The sequence below is a fragment of the Artemia franciscana genome, chromosome 1, assembly GCF_032884065.1.
Source record: "Artemia franciscana chromosome 1, ASM3288406v1, whole genome shotgun sequence".
In the NCBI taxonomy this organism is placed as follows: domain Eukaryota; kingdom Metazoa; phylum Arthropoda; class Branchiopoda; order Anostraca; family Artemiidae; genus Artemia; species Artemia franciscana.
In genome coordinates this window covers 55,438,832-55,454,863 of record NC_088863.1, presented here as the reverse complement: position 1 = coordinate 55,454,863, position 16,032 = coordinate 55,438,832, and the positions used below count along the sequence as shown (strand labels likewise).

Here is a 16,032-nt window from a genome sequence, read left to right as displayed (position 1 = left end):
CTGCTATGTTACAGAATTGAACCTCAGTATTTATAAATACCTTCCTATTGCAAGGACTCAAGAAACGTTGATTCCTTGCTATACAGGTGTGCTGAAAAAGAAAGAACCTTAAAGCTCAAATTCCTACCTCGAATTTAATCTTGTGTCTGTTGGAAAGACAATTATGTCGTTTATTTGTCGTTTAATTTTGATTTTGTTTTAATTTGTTTAATTAAGATTAAAATTCTTAATCACACGAGAAAGGAAGAGTTCCAACATTGCGGTTGACGCAAGAGACAGTTGGCTGAAATTAGTTCAAAGTCAATGGAATGCCACTTCGGCTGGTGGCTGCGCATGGGGGGGGGCTACTACACTTCGGTGGCAGTCAATCGGGCCTCTCGTCGGTGGTGTTCGATGCATGCACCGACGCGGTGCCAGGGTCGATATACAACAATGGGAGTGCCGATCACACTAAGTAAGCCCTCCCCCTTAAAATTCAACTTTCTGGTGCCCATGGATGCGTTACAAATGTGACTTGGTTTCAGCGAAGACAAATGCGGTTTGTTTTCACCAAACACAAATGTATGCTATCATAGGAATGCCTATAGACGAAATTTTTCTGTGATAAATTCACGATTACGATTTTGATACACTTTGCTTTCTCCTCCCCCGACGTTATTTTAAATCCGCTATAGCATGGAAGATGAAATAGCTGTCTGAAGCTCAGAAACTTCGGGAATAAAGTGTTTGTTTTTTTTTCAACTGTCAGCTTTAATGCTTCCCATAAATTGACGGATTGTAATTGAAAACCTAGATTTTGTCTATAGTTGACCTATTTTTGCCTAAATGTAGGTAAAACTTGGAAAAAAACATCATTTAAGGCTATCAAATGGCTTGAACTTTGAAATAGCCGACCGGGACGGTTCCTTGTGTAGACCGGGCCAGTTTCGACATCATATCTTGAGCGTAAAATTTGACGTAATTTTTGTATTATTTTATTTTGGTTGTAAATAAAGTAAATTCGAATACAAAAAATACGTTGAGCACTGTACTCGGATAAATTGCTTGAAGAAAATTTGAATCAAACCAGCTAAACATAAATCAGTGGTGACAGTAAGTCGACTTCTGTTTCGCGGTTATTTTTACTTCTTTTAGTAACTTTTACAATCAAATGTTTAAGTACTCATTTTGGAGCTTAAAGCTTCGGAAACTCTTCACGAATGAAAGGACTGGGAAGTATTTGTAGTCGAGATTTCCAACCATTTAACAGATTCAATAAAAGGTGTATTCAACTTTTGATAACCAAATGATTATCTAGAAGGAGTCTCAACATATAGTTACTCAATTATTCCTTGCCGCTCCAATGGCCTTTGTTGTCACAAAATAAATTCCATGTAACTACTGCTATTACTATATCTAAAAACTCACTGCAGTGCCAAGCCTTCTGAGCCAACACAGCTTCGCGCTCTCATCCATCTCAGTCTATCCAAAGCCTCCCATTTTACATCCTCCCAAGAATCTCTCAGTTTTCCTGAATCTTTCCTTGGGAAACCCTTTCACCTCATTTGGAGGTGACCCACTTTTTGTTTGGCCCTAGATAGATGGCCGACTAGGACAATCTTGGTAATCTGTCATCCCTCATCCACAGAACGTGTCCTTGCCATTTCATCCTTTTCTCTCGTAGCCCTAAATAGCAGGATTGGACCACATTTTTCAAACAGCTTACTCTTTGAAATATGGCCAGTCAGTCGGGTACCTAAAACTGTCTGTAGGTAACTTTTCTGGAAAATATCTTGCAAATCCTCCTCGGTTTTTTGCACTGCTTACGCTTCAGAATTACATTTAACCACGGTCATCGTTTTAACTTCCGATATTATAATCTTGCTTTGCAGACTTATCTTCCTATTCTTTCGAACTTTTTTCAACTGTGAAAAAACACCCTGGGCCTTGGCTGTTCTACTTTTTACATTTTTATTGCACTCATCGTCTTTACTAATAATATTACTTAAGGTAAGTGATGCTGTTTACTTGGATCATTTTTTCCGTTGCCCAACCTCCACTTATTAGGAATCTTCTTGACATTAATTTTCAAACATATTCTTGTACCCTGAGCATACAAAACCTCTGAAGGTTATTCATTTTGCGAACATTTTCATCCAGGATATTAAAATCATCAACGTTATCTAAGTCTAGGAGACTTTAGCCTTTGCTTTGCTCGTTCAGACGAATTTCATCAAAATGATACACATAAGTAGGGATAGAACACAACCTTGCTTAAGTCTTGATTTAATATTAAGCCTGCTACTAACTTCAATTTCTATCTTAACTGCAGCAATGTTATTCTCGTACATATCACTCATCAGTTTAATGTATTTATCTCGTATACCATACAAGGATAGGACTTCACTGAAGCTCTTCTATCAGCTGAATCAAACGCTTGCTTATAGTCCATAAAACTAGACTAAATTTGATTTATTGCTCAGGCACTCCTTAGTTATTATTTTAAGAGTGACAATTTGGTCGACGCATCCTCTACTTTTCTCGTATCCTCTAAAACCACACATGGTTTTATTCTTCTTAAATTCTTTAAACCACACATGGTCTATTCTTCTCTTAAAACTGTATCCATAGCATCTCTAAGTCTAAAGAATATCATCATATTCATTCATCTGCCTCCTAAAGAAACCGGGCTAGTGTCTCCTGTTGCCATTTTCGCTCTTCTCTGCTTTCTTACGGAGGGGTTTAATTAGAGTTTTTGTGAAATCGCTCGTTACTTTCCCTTTTTCAAAAATATTATTAATAATCTTCATCAACTTACCTCCAACCTTGTAACCAACATATTTAAAAATCTCATTTACCACACCATTAGCAACTGGGGTCTTATTATTTTAAATCCTTTTAGTACTGTCACTGCTTCCTCACAAAATAAATCTTCCTTTCCATTCAAAGTGTCTCTAACTTTTTCACGGTTTATTATCTTCTTAAAATGTTCTGCTCATCTCTCTTCAACTCTTTCCCTCTTACTAACTGTGGCCCCGTTCCTATCCTAACTGGGACATGTCCACGTTGACTTTCCCCTCTCAATTTATTAACATGCCGTTACAATGTTTTATTATTATGTCGTCTAGCTGGATTTTCCTGGTACTTGGCAATAATATCCATGGCCTTCACTTCACTTTATTTACATTTTATATGATCTATCACTCATTTAATTCTCATACAGGCCCCACTTCCTCTCTATTAAAAATAAAGCATCCAGCTCGTTTTACCAGTCCTCGATTTTCAACTCAACCAATGCTTAATAGAGTAAACCGCTACTTATTCTTATGTGTTATCTTTCGATATCAGTAATTTTGACATAATGTTAAATAAGAGTCTTCAGTAGTTATTTTCTGTTTCACTTTTCTAGGAGGTAACCCTTCACAAAGATGGGCCACTTGGCGAAACTGTACTGGAATGTTATTCTTGTGGACTGAGGAATGTATTTGTGCTTGGATTTATTCCGGCAAAGGCTGATTCTGTAGTTGTTCTGCTCTGTCGTCAGCCCTGTGCCGCTCAAAGCTCACTGAAAGATATGAACTGGTAAGTTTTGTTGTTGATGATTGAGGTCGCATATTAACTGCAAGGTTCTCGCGATCACAATCAATTTCATTTAATGATTTTTTGAAATCTTGATTAGGGTAATAAAAACAATTATCATAGTTTTTGTTTATATCCTGACTTTTCAAATTATCAGTTTGATTCTGAAAAATTCTTGTGCTATTCTTAATTACTAATACAACCTAATGAACTAAAGAATCTTGTTTTTACTTCATGATCACTGAGATGGTCCCTCGTTTCCTTGTGTAGGAGGTTCTTTGTTTGGGCGCTCATAGGTAGTTTAGTCATATACAAGCAACTTTTTCATAAAACGTGAAATATGATTTAGATAGGTCACGACTTTGGGAAATCTCGTTTTTTTTTCCAGGGATGATCGTATCGAACATTTCTTAGTACCTATGGTGTCATGTGAAAGCACAACTAAATCTGCAGGTAGAAGACATGCGACAACGAGCATCATAACATACCCAGAACGAAATCTGCCGTTAAAAGATAAGCGACAGCGAGAATCACAATGAACGGAAAATAAAAATGTTGCGCATTGAAATCTGTGACTAGAGGACAAGCAAAGGCGAGAATTGCAAGCGAAAATAATTTTGGAGTGAAATCTGCGTTACAAAACATATGGCAAAGAGCATAATCAAAAATTTGAGTCGCTGGGCGTTAATACCGTCAGTGTTACCGTGTCCAACTCTGAAGCCACTGCAGTGAGACACTCAATTTGTTGATAAAAAGTCAACTGTGGAAGTATTTCATTATATATATATATATATATATATATATATATATATATATATATATATATATATATATATATATATATATATATATATATATATATATATATTTATATATATACATATATATATATATATATTTATATACATATATATATATATATATATATATTATATATATATATATATATATATATATATATATTTATATATATATATATATATATATATATATATATATATATATATATATATATATATATATATATATATATATATATATATATATATATGCTTGTCAATCCTGAACAGGCATAATTAGTAAAATAATCAAAGTTATATTGGAATGACGTACCGTGTTGTTTTAGCGCTGCTCAGCAAAGGGACTAGTGAAATTTGTGCTGGGATTGTTGATCGCCTTCCTGGAGGGAATACAGATCTTATAAAAGTTATGACTGTAGGATAAACAGGAAGGAAGGGTTGAATCTACGCCAGAATTTCTCAATCCAGTTGAAATTGTTGTTTTGCAACCCCGTGGCGTAATTCAGATATTTGAGGGAGTGTCATAAGCAACGTGCCTGGTTGTTCCTGAATTATGTAGTAACGTAATTAAATCAAACGGAATTACCGGGGGAAGAGCTGGAAAAGAAGTTCACTTTAATCTGCAGATAACATAAGCAACAGTGTGAATCACATGTACAAGCCCGTCACGTGCCGTACCAAAAGTAATGTGAAATCAAGGTTACTTCTCTAAATAACCATTTTAACGATTGAGGCTTATGTAACATCCGTGAACAAGTTTTGTTATACCCTCTTCATAAATACTATCAATGATCTTTAGTGAGGTGTAACGGCCCCGCAAGGTTTCAATAAGAATTGATAGTATTTGCTGTTCCCGGGTGCATAAAATTCACAAGTAATCAACCTCTGTTGCTATAGCCTTGTTAAACTTTTGGTTTGTCCAGGGAACTTGTGTAAATCCATTGCTGTTTATTTTCGAACGTTCCAATTAAAGAAATGTGGACAGTTCTTTCCAAACTGACAAAAATCTCAAAGGAACCCACAACATTTAGGATTTACTGCCATGCCTCTTTAACTGGGAATAAATACCTTCGTTTTATTTTGTTCTATCCACATTAGGGACGACAATATGAAGCAAACTTATGAGAGATTATTGCTCTCATTAATATAAGTTGTTACATCCAGCGTTCATTTCCAAGGATCTTCTACCAATCATGGACATATGGCGAGCTATATTTAGCTTCCCGCTATCCTGTTTAAACAGATTTTAATTGTGTCCTTGTAATGTATTCAGAATTTCCGGTTCGTAGTTAAATGTTTTTGCAGCTTCAGTGTTGCAAAGTGTGTTGTTAGGATCTTTAATCAACATAATCATTAATGGAGGCCAGCAATATTCAAGATCAAGTAGTCTCAGTTCGAATAAGCTGAATGATTATGAAGTCCTATAGATTTCTATCCAAAGATTAAAATAGTTCTAAACATGAAATTAAAGTCATCAAGATTAATTGGGGAAAGAAAATGCTAATAGAGGTTGAATTAACATTTAGCTCATCTTTTTCAAATAGCCTTATTTCTCTTCTCTATAGATTGTTCTCTAAGGAATTTCTATAGTCAAGGTATTTTGATACAGACAAGAGACGAACAAGTCTGATAAACCGAAACTTATTCGCATTTGAAAAAGTTAAAAAAAAAAAAAATAATATCCTATAGAATAACCGTAAATGTCTCAACTCCAATTGTGCAGTGACAAATATTGATTTTTGTTTGGTAACAACTTCGAACTATGCATATAGACTTCAGGCATACAGAAATGAAGCTTCTATACTAGTAGTAATAATTTTTCTTATTTTTTTGGAATTGTCCTTGATAATTTCCCAAGAAGAAAAAAGGGGCAAATATAAAGCTTGTGGTTTGTCTTGTATAGAACTAAAAGTTGATCGTAAATCTTTGGGGTTCTGTGGAAGAAGGCCTAAGCAGAAATTTGAAACAGGTTGGGTTGGATTGGAATGGTGTCCGTCAGTGCCTTGGCCTCGAATGGATACCATTATGCCGTGTTTTTAGCTACGTTGCTTTAATGAGGTGGTTTGACATGTTTTTTACTATTCTGAAATCAACCCATGCTAACTGAGTAGGATAGCCTAGTCAATTTCTTCCTCAAATAACTCAATCAGTTTCAATAAAGTGTTACATGCTTGGAAAATAATAGCAATATCCCTAGAAATATAGAATTATAATAGACAAGTACATGAGCAAATCATAGCTGCTTGCTTGTTTGCAATAATTATTAAATGCTGCAGGTCTGACGTAACTTGATCTTGCACTTCTGGTTGTCTGAACAAAAACTTGGGTGTATAAATTTAGTAGAAAACTGGCAAAAACATATATGCGCATTGTTCCAAAAGTGCGTTCTTTTTAGGAATGGTTGCTACTTCAGGTTTAGGTGAACTGATGTGTCTTGTAAATTAGATTCTTACTAGCACTGAAGCTTGCTGGACGACAGACATAAAAAGAACGTACCAAAATTTGTATCTTTGTGGATCAGAGCCAAATTTTTTGTTCCCCCTCCAAACACAAATTTTGAATTTGCCCAAACGACAGAATATCTCCTCGCCTTACTGTCTTTTGAAGTATAAATTTGATTTTCCAGTTTTGTGCCAAAATAGGGTAGACTTGCAAAACTGGGTCTTTGGGATACTCATTTACGAAGATAACATCCCCCTTCCTTCAGTCGAACTCATAATCCATCTGCACGCGTAAAATCACATTATATTGTTTTTATCATCATCTATCAATTTTTCTCAAAAATTAACTAACTGTTCTCCCAATATTTTACATATTTGATGACGGAAAATAGCCTAATGTCAGGCTCGAACTCGCGGACAGAGGATGGGAGTCTAGTGGTCAGCCATTTGAGATAATTGGGTCTGTTAGTTGGTTCTATATCCTTGGTGTATTAATATATACAAAGGAACGAATTTTCTCTAAGATTATAGGCACATATAAATTATATGAAGCTGCCTTTGTCTATAATTTTTCTACTATTCTGACTATGCTTTTTTTGTGATAAGTTTAGCTAGTGGTGATATTTAAGCTAGTGGGTAATTATGCTAATAGAAGTTGTTGTTCCTTCTTAGGGACGTGGATCAGTGGAAACCATTAATATCTGACCGTTCCTTTTTGTCTTGGCTCGTACGAATTCCAACGGAAGCTGAACAGCTGAGAGCACGTCAAGTGACGGCCAATCAGATTCAGAGGCTCGAAGAACTTTGGAAAGAGAATCCAGATGCTACGTTTGAAGATTTAGAAAAACCAGGGGTTGATGAAGAAGCACAACATGTCCTTCTTCGGTATGTCCCTTTATTTATTTGTTCAAAATTAGCACGTAAACCTAAAAGACAAAAATATATCATTGTTTCGATTTTTATAGATGTTACATTTTAAAAGTCAAAGGATCCAGTTGATCTCGGTCCTGGAAAGAAAAACACTTAGAAAGTATCCAAAATTATTTACACATATATCTGAAGTGGCTAGGGCTGATATTTTTGTTAAATGTTCATTTCCAATACCTACGGTGCTTTGAAATGTAGCTTTAGGCTTATGCCGACAGACGAAGAGTAAATCGGCCTTATTCCTTAATGAATATATGAAGTAAATCATTTAAATTCTGATTACTGGGATTATTGTTTACATTCAGAGATGTTAATGTAGCGTATATTTTCAAAATGCTATTCCTCATTCTTTTTTTCTTCTATAGGACCTTGTTAATCACTTACTAGATCACTCAATCCCTTTAAACATATAAATGTTATTTTAAGCCCAATTTATGAGAGTAAACCGTGGTCTGTTGGGCTTTTTCTATATTATCTTTATAAGAAATTCTACAAATAGTAATTTCTTTCTTTTCGTAGAAAGCTTGTTATTTTCTTCTTAAAACGTAGGCAAAAAGATATCTCTTGATCTAAAGTTAAGATCAAGATCTTATTTTTTCAGTGATGGTCGAATTGGTGTTCAAATCAGAATCATTGTTTAACAAATGAATGATTCTAATTAAAAGCAGGAAAGAAGTTACCAAAGACTAATAAGAAAGGAGCGCAATCTTCAGAATAGGTTAAGTTTGATCTGTACTCCACCTCCCCTAATGTGCAAATATATACCCTGAATTGGTATATATAGGGGCTGGGGTATAGTTCATTTCCTAAATGCATGTTAAATGTGGATTCAATATGTTATTTCTTAGCTACATGAATAGTCTGTTAATTTAAACCTTACCCTCGTTTTGCCTCTTTTCTTCACTGAGTTTTCTCTCTTTGAAAAAAAGAGCGTTTGTGGTATTGGCTGTTTTTTTTTTTTTTTTTTTTTTTTTTTTCTCAATGTTTCTTTCTAGCAACATTTTTGTTTTATACGCAGTATCTGTTTTATGTTTTTCTGGAATATCGTCGGTAAAAAAAAAAAAAAAAAAAAAAACTTTGTTATAGTACGTAAATGAGAATCTTTACTAATTTTGATGGTTTTTTTTTTTTTTTTTTTTTTTTTTTTTAATGTGTGGGATGCCTCAAATATTTTATAAATATTTCATGCAACAGGTTTTTGAATTTTCAGGTTTCATAGTCAAAATTCATTGAAAGTTACTTCTTTTGACTAGGTATGAAGATGGTTATCAGTACCAGAATATATTCGGTCCCCTTGTAAAACTGGAAGCTGACTACGATAAGCGACTTAAAGAATCACAAACGCAGGAAAACGTCACCGTTCGCTGGGAAACAGGTTTGAATAAGAGAACTATTGCCTATTTTGTCATTGTTAAAGCAGATTCAGACATGAGACTCATGCAAGGTGATGAACTCCGTCTGAGATATGTTGGTGAGCTGCACAAGCCCTGGTCTAGCATTGGCCATGTTATCAAAGTCCCAGATAACTTTGGCGAGGAAGTTGGAATCGAATTGAGGCCGAACAGTAATTCTCCAATGGATTGTACATCGAACTTTGTCGTTGACTTTATCTGGAAATCGACATCTTTCGATAGGTTCGTACCAGTGATTACCTTTTATAGAAAAAAAAAACGTACACTAATATTAAGAAATAATAGAATACAGCTGGAGGATCTTTATCGTCCATTAAAATTGAAATGAGACAACAAGAATAGAATGAAATAAAAGGAATAGTTGAGAATTGTCAATTAAACCTCTTTAGCAGTGTGAATGACTGCATAAAATATATAAATTTCTTCAGCTATGATGTTCTTTTTTTTGAGGTTTAATGTTCTCCCTCTCCTCCCCCTAATTTTTGTTGAAACTTTGCAAACAACTTAGTTGTTTTAGAAGTAATGTATGTTTGAAAAATGTATATCAACAGTGTTCTTCTCAAGGTTTAGATCAATAAAGTTTGGGTTCTGAAGTGAAGCTAAAATGTAAAATCTATTCGGCACGAGTGACTTTTTATAGACATAATACAAGCTCCTCTCAGGGAATGCCAGGGGATGCGGACAAGAGCCACTGGGGCTCTACTGCGTGATAGTCTTCAGCTTTTTGTCGCAAGTACAACTTACCACTAGTTGCTACCCCTATAGGCTGTGAATATGCAGCTTCCTTAGAAATTATCCGGTCTCCAAGTTGGACGTTACTGATGTGCCCGTTAAGCTCAACAAGAAAACTATTTTGCAAAGAGATTGAGAATGGTTCAGATATTTTTTGTTAAAATATTTTCTTTTTTTTGTCTGCTAATAGGAAGGGAGAATGAGCAAGCGTGAAACTACATAAGAAACTAGTTATATTCTCTCTTCTCACGTAAACACCGTAATTACAAAATGCGTGCCTGATTATATGCAAAAATCTTATGAATTCGATTGTGTTTGTTTATTTCTCATCAACAGTCGTTGGAGTATAATGCAAGAAAAAAGAGGCAAACTTAGAAGGGCTAAATTGTGTCATCAGAGAGAGGGCTTGGGATGTGGTTAAACTGTAAGTCAAGTTCCTAAAAATAACGCCGTTAAATTCATTATCTAATCATGGAAATTTTTTTAATATAACATTCAATTAGCATATTTCAAATTTGATTAAAATAGTAATTTTTTTCAAAATGATATTTAGTACAGAAAAGGGGATAAAACAGACAGCATTAATTCAGGATATATAAACATAAATTAGATAAAAAAGAAGAAGAAATAAATCATAGTTGGTGCCCTTGTTGGGTGTCAGCGGTGTGACTGTTAAGCTAAACAAGGAAACTCGATACTTTTTATCTAAAAAATTGAGAATATGTAGGAAAAATTGTTGATTTTGCTGTTTTTGTCTTCCAATCGTATGTATCTGGGATTTTGAGCAACTCTTGATGATATAAAAAGACTAAAAATTAATGCAAACCTGCAAAATCAGCAAAGTTTTGCATATAGCCGAGGAGGCTGTGATAACTAGAAGTAACTCTGAAAATCCATTGAAAAGCAACTTTCTAAGCGTAAAAAAGTAAAAATTTGCCTATTATGGTGTTTAACTCAGAAGAAAGGATTAACTACAATAGAACCAAAATTTGTTCACTTTCAATTGCAAAAGGCATTGTAGTAGGGTAGAGGCATGCTTGTATATTGTTTGTTTTTATTCATATTTTCTTTATATTTTTTTGTCTCTTTTTTAATAGAATGCAAGCTGCATTAAGGAAGTTTGCTGTTGATGAATCAGCAGTGTCCAGTTATATATATCATCGCTTGCTTGGTCATGAAGTGGATGATGTTTTGTTTAGAGTGCATGTGCCAAAGCATTTTTCTGCTCCAAATCTTCCAGAACTTAATAGTTCACAGGTAACATTTTATATTGTCCTTTTTTCATTGGCTGTCAGATTTCTTGTTTTGTTATTTTATAATACGTAATACCTTAAGATTGTTCTTCAATCGTTAGCGTTATTTTGTTATCGTTTTCTTTAGTCGATTTTTTTTTTATGCTGGTATCAAACTAATTTTTGAGATTTTGTTTTATTGGCAACAGGTTTAAAGTAATTATTTTTGAAGTTGTGTATTTTGACAAAATTTGCGTGTTTTGATGCGGATTTTTTTTTTTTTCGAGAATGTTATCTTTTACTACCAAGAATTGAATCTTTTCTGCTGGAACTTCCAGTGGTTCAGCCAAACATCAAAAACAATTTGTACTGGGAAAAATAAGGCTATACATACATACTGTCTATGCTATACTAATAATAAGTCAAGTTAAAAAAGGTTTTGCGTTTTTGAAGAGCCTATCTTCTTGCCCTAAATTGCATGAAACAAAAACTGCTAACACATTTTAATGTTACCACCCTGGAAATTTTTCAAAATAGTCAAATGATCTGTAAAAAAGTAAATAAAAAAAAGATATGTTGGTGCATTTTTTATTTATTGATTTTTATTTACTCGGCGCCATCCTTTTTGCATTATATCCTGTATCTTGATCTGTGATATGTGTTTGCGGCAAGTCGTCTTATTATATACGACAAGTATTGTACTTGACGGTGTTTATAGTAATAAATAGGACAAATAGGATTAACAAATCAACAGACATTTTTGAAATTCATAGGAATAAATTTCTAAAAACTTAAAATATATATAATGATTTGAAATAAATAAATTCAGTTATTTAAATAAACAAATAAATGGGAGTCGTAAAGTAGAAGTTTCCGGCCTTTTTTGTCTTATGGAAAGCATTAGAATAGAAAGACTGCACTGGAAATTCAATGATTAACAAGCAGAAGAGAATGGAAAATATAGAACTAGTGTTTGATTTTTTCCAAGGTATTGTTAGTGTTGATATTCTAAGAACTCGCTCTGCTTTATCGCTTACTTTGCTAAGACAGGGTGGCTCTTGGAGCCAATATGTCTTAATTTTCTGGAAGGGCCTTGTTTCCATTTGAGGTGGAAGCGTGTCCAAAACTGACTGTTACAGTTTTTTTTTTTTTTTTTGAAGGGAAAGTAACCAGCTATATCTTTAGCGGTTTGTTTATTTGCATGATTTTTTTTTTTTCTGCCAAACCTATGGTCAATAAAAATGACCAGCCAGCTGTTAAAATGGACTAAATTTTAGATCCATAATTTAGGTATATGCTGTCAAACAGGCACTCCAGCGCCCTCTAAGTTTAATTCAAGGACCACCTGGAACTGGAAAAACGGTCACTTCTGCTACAATTGTCTACCATTTGGCCAAGAATGGCAACGGTGCTGTGCTTGTATGTGCGCCATCCAACATTGCCGTCGATCAGTTGACTGAGAAGATACACAAAACTGGATTGAAAGTGGTTCGTCTTTGCGCTAAATCAAGAGAAGCAATCGATTCGCCTGTGTCCTTTTTAGCTTTACATAATCAAGTTGCAAATTTAGAAGGGTAGGTTCTTAATTTTTTATCCTAGTACTCTTTTAATAAGTTGTACTAAATCAAGCTATTGAATTATAACATTCGCTTAGGAACTTAGTACTAAAAAATTAGTGTGGAAAGTGCTAGATATTAAAAGTTTTGTTAATTGTCCTTTAATTGTCTTTGTCAACAAAGCCGAATAGCTTGAAGTTACTATTGGAAACTCCCTTGTATATAATTGGGAAGGTTCCCCATTTTTTTCCATCTCCCTCCTCTCAACTCTGTTGCACCTTCTCTTTTCTAAATCGATTTTGCCCCTTGTGATGCAATATTTTTAGCTAAGTTTTCCTTTTTTTTTTTCTAGACTATCCAACCAGTTACAAATTGGTTGGATAACATAAGTACTATTTTTATCAATGCGTGCTATTGTCCAGTAGATGGTTTTCGTTGATGGTTTAATAGAAATTCAGTAATTATTTTGTTTTATGTCTGTCCTTGTAAAATATCGTTTTTTGGGGTTGTTTTATGTCTGTCCTTGTGAAATATATTTATTGAAAAACATTTAATTAATAGGACTGCTTAAATAGCTGAAAAATTTTGACGAGAATGTTATTTTATTTTTATTATATAACTTTTAACATATTTCATTTGCTCTCCCCAGTTCGTTGTCATTTTTGTTTTTTCCTTCTTTTTCGTTTGTTACATTATCCCCTTCCTTGTGAAAAGTGACTATGAAGTGTTTACTCTTTGATATTAGTATTAGCTCTATTTGGCCTTTTGATTTCAGCCATACTGAATTACAAAAACTCTTAAAATTGCGTGACGAGATGGGTGAGCTGCGAAGTGACGATGAAAAGCGGTACCGTATCCTAAAGAGAGCTGCAGAACGTCAACTATTAGAAGCCGCTGATGTTGTTTGTTGCACTTGTGTAGGTGCTGGTGATCCTCGTCTGTCTCGCTTGAAATTTTCTTCCATTCTCATTGACGAATCTATGCAGGCTACTGAACCAGAATGTATGGTCCCCGTTGTCCTTGGGGCAAGACAAGTATGTTTCTTTGTTTTATAGCTCTACTGTATTTACATTAAAATGACTAAACTGAAATTTATTTGGCTTCAAATGTCTGTCGCCTGAAACTCACCGTTATATTTTTCATAAGTAAGTGTCAGATTTACAACGAAGACTTGTACCGGAAGGCTAAACCTTTCGTTGGGTCATCAAAATCGGAGCCTATCACTTGTTAATTTGACTGACCATTATTTGTCCTCGTTTGTTCCTTATTTTTTGCACAATTTTAATTCTTGAGCTTTCTTTCAATACCATGTTTCTGTTCTATTCTGGAGAATAAAGGGCTCTATTTAACCATTTTCAGATCTCTGATAGATTGGTGCTCACAAGCATGGTTCTTATACCTTATTGCTTATCGTCGTTTCCACCTTTTTTGTTTATTTTTCTTAATTTGGATTATAGTTGGAAGAAATGGGGTTCTTTGGCAGGTCGCTTTGCATTTTATTGTCTAACCTTTGAACATACCTTAAAGTTATTTTTACTGAACAATTAACAAATACCTTTAACCTCCAAAATGTTGACTCAATACTAGAATCAGCAAAATATAGCCATAATTGATACACATAGTTTTGGCCCTTAGAGGGGAAGGGAATAAACATAAAAAAAAACATCACAATTTGGTATTTTCTAGAAGAGGATCTTCAGGTCGATTTTGGAGGTGCTTCCTCGCCTCCCTTTGTACACAAGTATAGTTGCGAGCAGTGTTTAAACACATATTTAATTATGGCCTTTATTTGAAGTTTTATGGTTTGTTTCTTTATTGTTTTGTCATAAAGAAAAAAAAATTATAATAGAAAAATTAACGGAGGTAACATTATGCAGGGGACTATTTTATTCATAATCACTCATTCTTATTTTGAATTTTGTCAGTTTCCCAACTAAGAAATATATTATGTTGCAATACGATAAATATGGAATTAAGTGTTCTCTGTTGTTTTTGTTTTTTATGGAGACAGGATGTAGGGTGGATTTTAGTCAAGGTTATTTCAGGTACATGTAGAAATACTGCTTTTGGGAGAGTTTATTCATTTTGAAGGCACTCATATTGAATTATGCTCTGTTTAGTTAAACCGATTCATTCAACCCAAACAATTTTCAGAAACGAGATCAAATGTTTTAAGAATTCAGTTGCTACAGATTGTATTGCTAGTTGAAGCCTACTGCGCTTTTTTTTTCTTTTTTTTTGGCAGAATTAAAGATAACATACTTAAAGTAACGTTTTTTTTACATTCTTTTTCTAAAAAATATAGATGTTGGATGAATTCAAATTTTCCGGTCGCGCTGAATAACTGAATCATAATCTGGAATCTGAATTGCATAATTTAAATAAACAAACGCTAACTGTAGAAAGAGCTGTTGGAAAAATTAATTTGATTTATTTTACCAATATCATTGATCTTACTTGGTAGATGCCGAAGCTGGCCCATTAAAGCATGTATAAAAAAGTTTAATAAAATTTCGTTGGTTACATTAACTAGAGAAATGTTCTGGATGTTCTTATTGGTCATAATCTGCAGCATCATCGACATCCATAGTTACAGGGACGTTTACCAGGAAATCCAATTTCGCGTTTTTAACAGTCATCAGGATAAAAATTTTTGTTTGCAAAGGGATGGAATAGTAAATCCTCTTTTACATTTATCTGCAGTTTCTAGATGTACATTTCAAACAGTTCATGGTAAGGAACGGCAAGTAATGAGTGACTCAGGCAAATAGTAACCGAAATGCAAAAAAAGGAATTTTGACACCAAATAATTCGTCAAAAGAATTTGTTTTTTATGCTGACTCCAAATGTATAAAATTCATTTAGTTTTGTTTTATCTATCAAAAGCTACGAGAAAGTGGATACTTGGCTGATTTTTGAAAAAAGAGGAGCAACACCTCCAAATAGTCAAGTGATCTTAATAGAAGTCGCACCGATAGATACACCATCTCGCAGAGGTCCCCTGTAGAGGTTTCATGGTCCTATCTATTCAAATATAGAATTCAGTATTTATCGAAATAATTCCCATTTCCGCCCTCCAGAAATTTCAAGTGAATGTGACGGGCAAAATTAAAAGTTAAAAAGAACAAAGATTATTCCATTTGTAAGGAGACTGCCCCTCCTAAACTCCTTGCTCTTTTGGCTGAACTTAGACTTTTTGTCCCTATTTTTTAAGAACGACTGCTGAAATACAAAAGCCGTTGAATTGGAATAAGAAGCCTCTCTAAAGCACTAAAGAAAACTTGTGCGTAGTGAGCGAGGTGTTGATGGGAGGGCAGCCCCTCACCTACATGGAATATTTTCTGTTTTAAGCTTCAATGTTGCTTCTTACTTTC

The 16,032-nt window shown here is 34.2% G+C and overlaps 1 protein-coding gene across 1 annotated transcript in view; it reads left to right on the top strand.

Annotated features, from left to right (window-relative positions):
- The window catches only part of LOC136031486 (regulator of nonsense transcripts 1-like), a 49,100-nt gene that overhangs the window by 16,269 nt on the left and 16,799 nt on the right, over positions 1-16,032 (top strand). Inside the window, exons 4-9 of the mRNA XM_065711128.1 lie at positions 3,389-3,561; positions 7,472-7,684; positions 8,980-9,360; positions 10,968-11,127; positions 12,393-12,676; positions 13,434-13,692. Of these exons, the coding sequence (XP_065567200.1) occupies positions 3,389-3,561; positions 7,472-7,684; positions 8,980-9,360; positions 10,968-11,127; positions 12,393-12,676; positions 13,434-13,692 (1,470 nt within the window). The remainder of the gene's footprint in view (positions 1-3,388; positions 3,562-7,471; positions 7,685-8,979; positions 9,361-10,967; positions 11,128-12,392; positions 12,677-13,433; positions 13,693-16,032) is intronic.